This window comes from Cydia amplana, chromosome 8 (genome assembly GCF_948474715.1).
Source record: "Cydia amplana chromosome 8, ilCydAmpl1.1, whole genome shotgun sequence".
NCBI lineage: Eukaryota > Metazoa > Arthropoda > Insecta > Lepidoptera > Tortricidae > Cydia > Cydia amplana.
Window position 1 is genome coordinate 15,395,693 of NC_086076.1, and position 12,605 is coordinate 15,408,297.

At 38.8% G+C, this 12,605-nt stretch overlaps 2 protein-coding genes across 2 annotated transcripts; both read left to right on the forward strand.

Annotated features, from left to right (window-relative positions):
• Nucleotides 1-363: 363 nt before the first annotated feature.
• LOC134650589 (endocuticle structural glycoprotein SgAbd-8-like) lies at nt 364-1,120 on the forward strand. Its single transcript, XM_063505543.1, has 2 exons — nt 364-524; nt 748-1,120. Exons 1-2 carry the CDS (start codon nt 513-515, stop codon nt 1,111-1,113), a joined length of 378 nt encoding a protein of 125 aa, XP_063361613.1. The 5' UTR covers nt 364-512; the 3' UTR covers nt 1,114-1,120.
• A 3,169-nt stretch (nt 1,121-4,289) lies between these two features.
• Nucleotides 4,290-9,062, forward strand: LOC134650588 (endocuticle structural glycoprotein SgAbd-4-like). The gene is made up of 5 exons (XM_063505542.1): nt 4,290-4,365; nt 5,408-5,562; nt 6,416-6,488; nt 7,167-7,256; nt 8,954-9,062. Exons 1-5 carry the CDS (start codon nt 4,354-4,356, stop codon nt 9,050-9,052), a joined length of 429 nt encoding a protein of 142 aa, XP_063361612.1. The 5' UTR covers nt 4,290-4,353; the 3' UTR covers nt 9,053-9,062.
• The last annotated feature ends 3,543 nt before the right edge of the window (nt 9,063-12,605 follow it).

Genomic DNA, 12,605 nt, shown 5'->3' on the forward strand with positions numbered 1-12,605 from the left:
ACATTTAATCATTAGGTAGGTATAAAATCTTATGCGGATTAATTGTAATGCAAAAAATACGGTTAAGTGTGCGTCGAACCGAAACCGACCGAACCGAATGCGATAGGTACTATAATGTATCTGTGTTTGGCCCTATGGTGGAACATTGAGGAACATTCCCAGTTCATAAAATTGGTCATTAAGTTTGTTCTTTTATCTTGCCTTTGCCCTCCGACGGTTTTAACCGGGGTTATCCCCGCCAGGCCCTTTTCAACCAGGGCTTCGCGTTGTCCTTTCTATTCTGGGGCTAACCTGATTAAAATGTAATTAAAGTTACAAATTAAGGCTAAGATGTTGAGAACACGCAAGCTCACACATGATTGGCTTCAGCCTCATGATAATGTATCACCGATTGAACTCCGGTGGTGCAATACCGCCTGCGGTGGAAGGCGCATCGCCCTGACCACTATATATACCGATGAAAACAGAGTTAGATCATCATTGTCTAGTGCCCTCACCCACCCAACACAAACATGAAATCTATTGTAAGTGTCAGTGATTGTGCAAATATGTGAATTTTGAAATTTGCTTTAAAATATTTTTAACAACTTTCTAAAACATCCGTCTAGCGTCCGTCTAAACTTTGTACCGACTTGAATAGAACAAACTGAGGGGGTGTCATCATTAACGTCATATTTTCATCAAAATTTGATATCTATTACTTTCCCCATCGACAACACCTAATTGAAAAAAAAAACTATGTTTCAGGTTCTTTTCGCCCTTGTAGCGGTGGCCGTGGCAGCTCCTCAGGACCAAACCGCTCAGATCCTTAAGCAGGACAGTCAAATTAACCCTGATGGTTCGTATCAGTGGGAATTCGAGACTTCCAACGGCATCGCGGCCAATGAACGGGGTGCTCTTAAGAACATTGGCGCCGAAGAGCTTGCTCTTGAAGTGCAGGGACAGTCCTCCTACACTAGCATAGATGGAGTCCCCGTGCAACTTTCGTACATCGCTAACGAGAATGGCTTCCAGCCCCAGGGCGCTCACCTGCCCACCCCGCCACCGATCCCTGAGGCTATCCAACGCGCCCTCGCTTATCTCGCCACTGCTCCCCCTCAGCCTGCAAACTAATTGAGAACTGTGTTATCAAACGCGTTAAACAGAACCATATTAAGGTATCTTGTGACGAAGCCGGCGGGAATGAGGCGAATTGAGAAATTTAAGGGTTACCTACTAAAATAAATATCTGAAATCTAAACAGATGAAGAACTTAAAAATATCTGACACGTTAATGATCCTGTAAATAGAAATGTTTCAGATTTGTTTAAGCGATCTGTCCTATCAGATATAAATACAATAGACTTCCCGTAACATTAGTTTCTTCAGTTTGCCCGTTTGTAATCCCTGTTTCGTCATAAGGTATCTAAAGCCAACAGTGCTATATTCCATTGCCTAATGGATCTCATGTTGGTGTTTAACTAGTTAGTAAAATTACATTGTACAAAGATATTTTTATACTTTTAATACATACTTGAAAATACAAGAAAATTATGAAATCTTATGTTTCTTTTATTTTCGTTTCATGACTTATTTATTTTTTCATTTAGGCATTCCAACAGATAGGTAAGCTAACATTCCACAAAGTCATACATAAACTCCTTATTTTTTTGGTTTTCTAAAACATGTTTAGGACAAAGGTAGTTTAGAGTTGTACCAAGATAAGTTTGCAGCGATTTTGATAGCTCAGACTGTGCAAGTATTATTTTAAACGTCAAACTTCTTCAAATCATGACGTATCAATAACACTTGCACAGTCTGTGCAATCAAAATCGACAAAATCGTTGCAGAGTAATCTTGGTCTAACTCTATTTTATGAATTATTAAAACTATACGTTTCGAGTTTACCAATTACGTCCAACTAACACAAAAAGGTGATAATTCACTTTTATCGATTTCTATCTTTTTTTATTTATAAGCGACATCTATTAGTAAGTACTGTAGTGTTTTGCAACGCCGGTATCGATAGTGATTTGGCTTGTATGTTGCGCGATGATCATAAACATTCGTGTATGTGACGTTAGGTGGCGCTTTAAGTCTTTCGTAATTATTAAATGGGTTGTGTACAATTTAATTATTTAATTTACTTTTCTTCATCTATATTTATTTAATATTTATTTTCATCTGAATTAATTTGGTAACTATTTTGACTAGCATTGAATCCGGAGTACAATAAAATAATGCGTCAAAAGTGTTCCAAAACATCCTTATTAAAATAAAGCCAAACAAAAATAGGTCAATGTCATTTGTTTCCTAAATAGTTCCAAAATATTTCCAAGATAAAAATCCAATTATCTTTCAAAAAAGGCAAGTCTGCTAATAACATAATTATCTAAAGAATGTGAGGTTTGTGTGATTGCGTGTTAAGACCACAGTGAACCGTCTGACCCCGCTGACCTGTCCGTGTAATAATAGCCGTTGACATTTACTTTGGAACTAGTTCCGTGGAGGTCGCGTCTCGGGAGCCTCTGCTATTTATTGATATTGCCACTAATAAGCTTGTTTTATAGAATGTTACGATAGCGATACCACAGAATAAGTAATAATACTACTGTACAGAAAGGACACTTCCTACAAAACCGATGTAAGAGCGATTCAAGGTCGAATCGTTATATCCCTTTCTAACTTATAGCACTATCCCTTTTGACTATTTAGAGTTGTCAAAATTCAAGTAATTATCTTATCTGTGGTCGTGCACGCAAAGGGACGTCAAGTTGTATCAACCCTAATAATTGCTCGCTCGTAGCAATGCTGAGCCGAACGGAGCCGAGTTTGCCCGAAGTCAGGAGTGTCTCCCCACTGACAATACATTCATGACGGACTAGGAGGTTGATCCCAATTTTGAACTAGTTTTGATACGACCTTGAAGATTGTCTTTGTGATTGTGAGCGTGAGCCATCTTCAAAGTCATATCAAAATGAGATCAAAACCGTAACAATTCTGAAATGGTATAACACACTTAAGTACTTACATTTATTGTCAGTGTGACTAGGTTAGGCTAGGTTAGGCTAATTGCCACAGAAATAATATTTTTGAACGTAAGTACACGGATAAAGCATAAATATACAAAGATTCTGACGAATTAGAGCCCGTACCATGAGTCACTGACAGTGTTAAAACTGGCATATTATACGCTATCGAGTATCGATGTAGAAAGTAAATTACGTTCTCGACGGCGTTTGTCAGTGAAAAACTGATGGTAGCCGTGTAGGGAACGGACCGCGTAAGTAAGATAAAAGCAAAAGACAACAAAAATAGTAAAAAGTATAGTTAATGTTGATCGAAATTCATTTCATTTTTGAAGTTTAATCTAGATACGAGTAGAATTTACCCAGCGTTAGCCCAGCCAGGCTAGCACCATACTGAATCGGGACCGTATCATCTACTAATTGTGTTATGTTATGACATAAATATGCTATGTGTTCTTAGTTTGCTTTTTCTAATTTTTACCTATTTTTCATTAACTTTTTGCATGTAACCATGTTTGCCACGAATAAATGGTTGCTATTTCTATCTAAAAGGTCATCTCAGCTCAACAGGTTGTATGCATTTAAATCTCACATATGCAGCCGTTTTTAGGGTTCCGTACCCAAAGGATAAAAAACGGGACTTCGCTGTCCGTCCTTCCGTCCGTCCGTCCGTCCGTCCGTCTGTCACCAGGCTGTATCTCATGAACCGCGATAGCTAAACAGTTGAAATTTTCACAAATGATGTAGGTATCTCTGTTACCTGTAGGAAGCGCTGGTGGCCTAGCGGTAAGAGCATGCGACTTGCAATCCGGAGGTCGCGGGTTCGAACCCCGGCTCGTACCAATGAGTTTTTCGGAACTTATGTACGAAATATCATTTGATATTTACCAGTCGCTTTTCGGTGAAGGAAAACATCGTGAGGAAACCGGACTAATCCCAATACGGGCCTAGTTTACCCTCTGGGTTGGAAGGTCAGATGGCAGTCGCTTTCGTAAAAACTAGTTCCCACGCCAATTACTGGGATTAGTTGCCAAGCGGACCCCAGGCTCCCATGAGCCGTGGCAAAATGCCGGGACAACGCGAGGAAGATGATGTAGGTATCTCTGTGGCCGCTATAACAACAAATACTAAAAATAAAATAAAATAAATATTTAAGGGGGGCTTCCATACAACAAACACGATTTTTTTTGCTCTATTTTTTGTTGATGGTGCGGAACCCTCCGTGCGCGTGTCCGACTCGCACTTGGCCGGTTTTTTATGCCTTTTGTCTAATATATAAGGCCATCATTCTGATGGTCCTTTACTTGTTTATTTGGATATCTATTCAAAAGCAGATCTCGGCAACATGAAAGTTTTAGTGAGTATAATATTATCTAATAATCTTTTGCCTTGCGAGATTTTATGTCACAGAAAAAAAAAGTCATGTTTATTCTTGTTATAAGAAATGTAGGTAATGTCTGGACATCATCGTCCAAGCCATCGCACAAGTTAGATTACTTGATGTTTACACGCATCAATGTTGAGGGTTTATTGTTAACTCGTAACTCAAGAAAATTAAAAAAAATTGCGGTAATAATTCGCGTAGTTTTGACATTGGTATAGTTATCACCTTGTGGTGTCCAGAGAAACATACTAAAAAATATCCAACGGCACCCCACACTATAGGGTTGAAGAGAAAAAAAATTCATCGCCACTTTTTATGTAGGGGAGTGACTTATGACTAACGAAAATGCCGACAAACAATACATTAATGACCTAAAACTTTTTCGGCCTAGACTAGACTAGACCCAAAATAAAAAGTAAAACCTACAAAAACGATTTTTTTAGGGTGGCTCCCCTACATGAAAACGAGAGATGAAATTTTTTTTCGCTTCAACCCTACAGTGTGGGGTGTCGTTGGATAGGTCGTTTTCGTTTAAAATTAATAAGAGTCTTCAAGGACTATTTTTGATCAACTTATTATTTTTGGAAATAAATTTGTTATTGCCGTTTTTGAGTTTTTGCTAATAGTCTATTTTGACGGACGGGTAACCACATACGCACACACACACACACACACACACACACACACTGAGCATGGGCCGACATGGTCTTGGCCGGTTTTTTTTATGTTTCATCAGCAGGTTGCTTATTTGTAGGAAATATTATGTTAAAACTTTTGTCCGAAGTAATTATAATGTTATTCGTACCTACAAATATTCGAGATATAAAATATGAAAAAAGGTACCTTCAACTATATAATTATGTCAAGCGCGACTTCAAGTATGAAAGACGACAACGCAAATTATCATTGCTAAGCGGTCTGGACCGGAGTAGATATTCCCAATAACCGGTAGTGCATTGTAACATGCCTAGATTGAATAATAAAGACACTCACTTTCAATAACGATTCATTTCAGGTACTTGCCGTGTGCATTGGGATGGTGGGACTGATAGGAGCTGTGTCCCCAAAATTCCGGCGTACAAGCCGCGCCGTCAGCGTTGCTGCCAACGACCAATCTGCCACCGTACTGCGCTCGGAATCAGACGTCAAACCTGACGGTTTCCAACATTTGTAAGTAGACCTGGAAAATTAAAAAAAAAACAGTTATATATTTTTTAGGGTTCCGTACCTCAATAGGAAAAAACGGAACCCTTATAGGATCACTCGTGCGTCTGTCTGTCTGTCCGTCTGTCACAGTCTATTTTCTCGGAAACCACTGGATCAAGTAAGTTGAAATTTGGTACACATATGGAAATTAGTGACCTAAAGACGGACATATAACGTAAACAAATTAATTTTAAACTTGGGGCTACTTTTAGGGGGTAAATGAGAAAGTTAAAAAATAAAGTTTTTCGAACTAAATCGTGTTATATAGCAAATGAATTAATATTATTTTTTTCATAATTTTAAAATAAATAGGTTAGAAGTTATTTAAGAAAATATCCAAAAAATGACCATTCCCCCCGTTTATCTCCGAAACTACACAATTTTAGATTGTGAAAAAAATACACAAAATAGTTATTTACCTATAGATGACAGGAAAACCTATTATAAATGTGCAGTCAAGCGTGAGTCGGACTTAATGCACGGAACCCTTGGAACCCGAGTCCGACTCGCACTTGGCCGGTTTTTTAATAGCCTGTTATAGTGTGCCACTGCCGGGTAAAGGCCTCTCCCCTTGATTTCCACGACTCCCGTTGTTCAGCTTTTTCCGGCCAATTATTAATGAAGGTGACTAAGTCGTCCCGCCATCTCCGGCTGGGCCTGCCACGTCCGCGATTATTTTGCGGCATCCACTTGGTGCATGGCTATACTAACCCACCTATTCAGATGCATGCGGCAGTTCTATTAAATAAGTCAAAATATATAAGTTTCAATATTACTGGATTATATAATAACTGACTGACAATAAAATAATCCACAGATTCGAGACCGACAATGGAATTTCCGCGCAAGCTACTGGTTCCCTGAAGAAAGGACCTGAAGGCGATTTTTTGGTAAGTAAACAACCGCTATTTTAACTGTCAAGCCCTGTAAGCCTCAATTAGCTATTAATCGTTGGTTTTCTGTCATTTTGACTTATGAAAGAAATAATTGTAAAACATCAATAATCAAATGAAGGCTTGTAAAGTTTTATGATTGAGGGGGTTAGTCTAGGTACCGGTCAGGCATAATTTAGACAATTTTTGTTTAACAATAATTATGATACATTATTATTTAACTTTAACTTTGTTTATAAATACTAACAGAAAATAACAAAACCAGGATTCTTCGGAAAGAACATGTCTAGTCACTTTTTTCGGAAAATGAGAGTTTCATCTCCAAATGTAGAGTATTTAGTGAACTAGTATTTATATGTTTTGCTACCACCGTATAATATATTTAACACACTTTTTTTTTAACTTTTTTAAAAAGCCTAGCCACGGAATTAGTAACATACATTTTGACATTGTTTCAAACTAAAAACGTGTTACTAAAGTGACTAAAGTTAGACCAAGAAAAGTCTGCAGCGATTTTGATAGCCCACGCAGTGCAAGTGTTATTTATACGTCATAATTTCATAGAAGTTTGACGTTTAAAATAACATTTTCTTTGTTTAACTTTAGACATATTCTATCCGTGTACCCGTGCTAAATATTTTTAAAGAAAAAAAAAACATTTTATTTCTGCTGCAGGTCATCCAAGGACAGTACCAGTACACGGCGCCTGACGGAACCCCCATCCAAGTAATCTACGAGTCTGATGAATCCGGATACCGTCCTACTGTGAGCCTTTGAATAATTTTTACTAGAAAATGCTCCCGGGACCATGGGGCTGAATTTGTACGGCGAGAACCGGGAATTCCCAGTTCCCGGACTGATTTTGTATATTAAGGTATAAAAGTCCTGCGGCTTTGGCCGCGTTGAAGTCTTAATTTTTGTACATTCCAAACTTTATTTTGAACTTTTATTGTGTAACTAAAGGGTTCAAATTTCAAAAACAAAACTATTGCTTCTGGGTCTCAGGAGGTTAAAAACCTTTCAACTCCATTTCCAAGCCCATAGGTTCTTAGCAGTGTCAAAGTGACATATTCGCGCTAATGTCTGCGTAACTTACTTTTTATACATCTCGTTCGTACTAATATGCGAGTAAGTTACGCACACGCTACCGAATATAATATCAAATTATCAATGTCATTGTCAAACTGGTGGTACCCGTTTACTGTTCCCGAAAACGGGCGTGTTTCCTATAACGTTTAACCTTTTCGACGCCGTGTCAAAAACAAAAGCTGTCACGCTGACGCCACGTCACCGAAGTGTCAAAACTGAAATTGAACTTTATGCATATGCACGTAGGTCTATGTTGCTCTGTGATATGTGACCGATTAATCGGTCTTTGGCGTTGAACCTACGGTGCGAATATTCTGTCATTGGCGTCCAAAAGGTTAACAATATAACGTTTTGGGGTACATTATCTTCTAGCGTCCTACGATCCTAATAAGAGTAAAAATTATTTCCAATGAAAATGGTTTTCCGCTAGAGGTTATACCTACTATACTAAGGTTGAATACCTTCATACAGATTTTCATAATTAATAGACTTGAATATGTCTGTAACAAGAACGTTAGTTTTAAAATGCATTTTTTATAATGTCACCAAAGGCGCACTCACAGTTTAATTTTTTTTTTGAAAAAAAGCCTGTTACAATTTTGAAAATAATCATCACTCACCGAGTAATAAAATAAAAATAAAAAATAGGCCTCCATGATCCATGATCCTCCACTTCGATACTCTTAAAAATATGGGACCATAGGTTAGCTACTGAACTTTTCAGTTTAAGAGCCCATCAACGTGCACACTAGCGCCACTGCTAAATAATCGTGATTATTTCAATTTAGCGAAAGATATTAAAAAAAAGGGGCCGCTACGTACTGTACCTTGTATTAAAGTACCTTTTGAATACATCAAACTAGTTTCTATGTTGCTGGATTCTTCAATCTATAAACTCAAAACAAATCTTTGGACGCATACATTGACGAATCCAGCAACATAGAAACTAGTTTGATGTATTCAAAAGGTACTTTAATACAAGATACAGTACGTAGCGGCCCCCTTTTTTTAAATATCTTTCGTTAAATTGAAATAATCACGATTATTTAGCAGTGGCGCTAGTGTGCACGTTGATGGGCTCTTAATTGTCATCAGTCCCACTTTTAACCTTTTAACCGCCAGCAATTTTTGATCGAGCGTGCTCGTGTCGCCATCGACAGTGTACCACGCAGAGTAAAATTTACTCTGCGTGGTACACTGTCGATGGCGACACGAGCACGCTCGATCAAAAATGTGCTGTAAAAACCAAATCATTATTTATCAGACTGAGGCGAATTCAGCTGGATATGTAATGTCTTATATATCAGACACTGGCGGTTAAAGGGTTAATTAACATTACTTGAATAATATACACATAATTATCTTATTTTCAGGGTGCTCATATCCCCACACCCCCGCCGATTCCGGAGGCCATCGCTCGCGCCCTTGCGTACATCGCGGCCCACCCTCCCCCTGTTGAGAAGAGGCTTTAAGAACACGAAGAACTTAAGTCTGACGACCGTAAGGGCCACCCCGCACTAGCGTCTTTCGAGCGTCGGCGACTCGGCGTCTAGTCAGCGCTATGGAAAATAGCTTGGCTGCGCAGTTGCGCCAACGTTGCGTCGAGCAGCAGCCATTGAGTAGACTAGACGCTAGTGTGGTGTGTCCCTAAATACAAACGAACCTGGCTACGGAACCACGAGTACAAATTTTGATTAAGAGTAACACGATGTTATGGAAATAAGAGCAAATGTAAAATGTGAATAAAATCACAGTGCCATATTTATTATATTTTTTATCCTGCTTTACTTATACCACAGAATAAATAATAGTATACTAAGTACAGAAGACTCACTCTCTAACAAAACGCTTTTGTTACGATCAGCACAGATATGGCCGCTAGGTGGCGACAGCGCCACGCGCGGCCTATGGCTTTCCCCAAAATTGGGGCCGAACGGATGTACTTTTAGCTACCTGTAGCAAAGCGACGAAATCGCGGAGTGAGACACGCCACGCCTGCTTATACCAGATACAAGAAAATATAAATAGACCTTTCTCTTTTAGCACCAAATAGAGATATACATATTTCTACATTACGCGTTCAAAGGTATATCTGCCGCTGATTGTTTTACATGTAGACAGATCTATGTATCTCACTTTCTTAAGCTATTAGACTCATAGTCTGATACGCTACTTTTGATGCTGACTGTACCCATTAGACTTACAGCAGGTTGTTGGTATAGTATGGCTCTTCTGAGGTGAACTTTTCGCTTCGAACCATAATCTTTCAAACAAAGGCCATTGTCTCTATTATCGCAAAGTCGCTAGCTCGAGCGTTAGCACGTGCCAGTACAACATTCATATTGAAAAACAACCGGTATCGTCATAGTATTAAGGTTCAAATTTAATGTCACTGATATTCTAGATATTACGTTTTGGTAGATTTGAAAGATTATGGTTCGAAGCGAAAAGTTCACCTCAGAAGAGCCATACTATAACCCTACCTCATCGTGTAGCAAGATTCAATTAAGAAGAGGTTGTTGCATTAAAAAAAGTTATGTCTTAATATGTGGTTGCCTGAGCCAAACCTAGAGCATTCGGACCGCGCACAACTTTTAGGAAGTCTATAAGAATGACAAAAAATACCTCATCGCTAAAAAGGATTAGGCATGTACAGGATATTGGATAGCAAAAAGTTGCGTATTTTATTATGTGATTGCCTGAGCTACATCTGGAACATTCATAATACAGTCGGCTTTTAGGGTACCTATTTACAAATTTTAATAGTAGATTCAAAAATGGCGACGTGACATCATAATGGCAATCTTCATCACAAACAAGGCTTTATTATATTTGATATGTACAAGATAAGTCCAGTTGTCCGCAGAATATATACTACGGTAAATAATGCTCAGCTCAAGGCATATTTGGTCTGCACATTTACAAAATATCTCATCGGGTAGCAAGATATGCTATTCAAAATAATTATGCTGTTAATAAAAGTAATTGGTTGCCTGCCCTAAGCTGAAAACATTTTGGGGTCAAACAGAAAACTGTGTTCACGTCTTTCCTGTAGACATACACAAGAGTCATCATAGTTCTCTAAATAAAAGGAGAACCTTTTCACGTGGATGAGGGTTAAATAAGAAAATTAACCTTTACAGCCCTTAACTCTTGTGTATGTCTACAGGAAAGACGTGAACACAGTTTTCTGTTTGACCCTTCAAACGCAGTCGACATTTATCTAAAACTCGACTGATGCAAGTACAACAGAAAAATCAGTCCAGAGGATAGTTTGATTTAGTTAGTTAAGTAACTCTAGCTTATGGAGGCCTGCAACTCCAGGGGTGTTACATGCGCGTTGCCGACTCTTTAAAAACCTGTAAGTACTCCTTTTCCAAAGTCTGTTACGATTATAAATAGTTAAAGATTTTTTCAGGATCCCATCATCAAATCCTGACCTATTGGCAATGGAATCACCCCTTACGGGTGGTTTGTCCTTAAACTACGTCCATAACAGAGCTATGAGCAGTTGGGCATTGTGAATGTCATCTCGCTTTGTGTGGTAGGGCATAGCTCATGCATCGGATGTCATTCCAGATCTAGAGGCCCAACTGGGGAAGTATCTCCGCCTTACAGAAAACCGCAGCCTATATAACACTAGACCTTACTCATAGTGTTGTGTTCCTGCCGGTGAGTAAGATTGCCAGAGCTCAACGAGGGTGTTAGGGTCGGCAACGCGCATATAACACCTCTGGAGTTGAGGGCGTATATGCTTATATACAGAGACTGCTTACCATCAGGCGGGCCGTATGCTCCAATGGTATGACGCTCTACTGCGAGCATATTATCCTAGTGCTCACCATTGAAACGTCATCTAATTTTATTCGTTACATTATTGGCATTATTAGAGTGTGTTTTTATTCGCTACACGGCCCAGGCATATGCGTTCGAGAAATCGGAGAACTTACATAAAAAAACCAACATTCTGACTAAATCAGAACCTCTTTCTACATTTAAGTAGCCGAAATAAAACCTCCTTGTTTTCAGAACCTAGTCATCATCATCATCATATCAGCCCTTCATCGCCCAGTGCTGAGCATACTGATGTGCCTAAGGAAACTTTCCAAAATTGCGAAATGTTTCGGAAATTTAACGTAGGAAAAATTCGGAAAATTTCTTACATTTTTCTTACATTTCTTACATTTTTGTATAAGAATTGAAACTTTCCAATTTTAAATTTAAATTTCCCATATTTCCTAGTGAAAGTTTCATGAAATTTCCGAGAATTAATAGAATTTTATGGAAACTTTCCGCAACTTGCACATTTGTAGCTGAGCATAGGCCTCTCTTCTAGAACGCCACTTGTCCCGGTCCTGAGCTAATCTCATCCAGAAGTGACCCGCAATCTTCCGGATGTCGTCCACCCAACGAGCAAACACACGTCAGGCACTACAAACCTACCGCCGGCGTAGGGCGGTTTCAGAACCTACTGTTTACTTACGCTAAACCTTTTATTTTTGCTAGCATGTTTTTTCGTTAATGGAAATATTCCATTTTTAATTAAATCTACAGAAAGTGAGAGAGTAGGTACCTAATTAGCACCTTAGCGGTCTAAAAGGTCAGCTCAGCTAAACAGGTTAGGTATCTATATACTTTTTAGGGTTCCGTAGCCAAATGGCAAAAAACGGAACCCTTATAGATTCGTCATGTCTGTCTGTCTGTCTGTCTGTCCGTCTGTCCGTCTGTCCGTCTGTCCGTCTGTCTGTCCGTCCGTATGTCACAGCCACTTTTCTCCGAAACTATAAGAACTATACTGTTGAAACTTGGTAAGTAGATGTATTCTGTGAACCGCATTAAGATTTTCACACAAAAATAGAAAAAAAAACAATAAATTTTTGGGGTTCCCCATACTTCGAACTGAAACTCAAATTTTTTTTTTCATCAAACCCATACGTGTGGGGTATTTATGGATAGGTCTTCAAAAATGATATTGAGGTTTCTAATATCATTTTTTTCTAAACTGAATAGTTTGCGCGAGAGACA

Excerpts from the sequence above, each read along its gene's own strand:
- LOC134650588 (XM_063505542.1), top strand. Across the intron at positions 5,563-6,415 it reads CCTGACGGTTTCCAACATTT|ATTCGAGACCGACAATGGAA; the intron begins GTAAGTAGACCT and ends AATAATCCACAG. Across the intron at positions 6,489-7,166 it reads GACCTGAAGGCGATTTTTTG|GTCATCCAAGGACAGTACCA; the intron begins GTAAGTAAACAA and ends TTTCTGCTGCAG.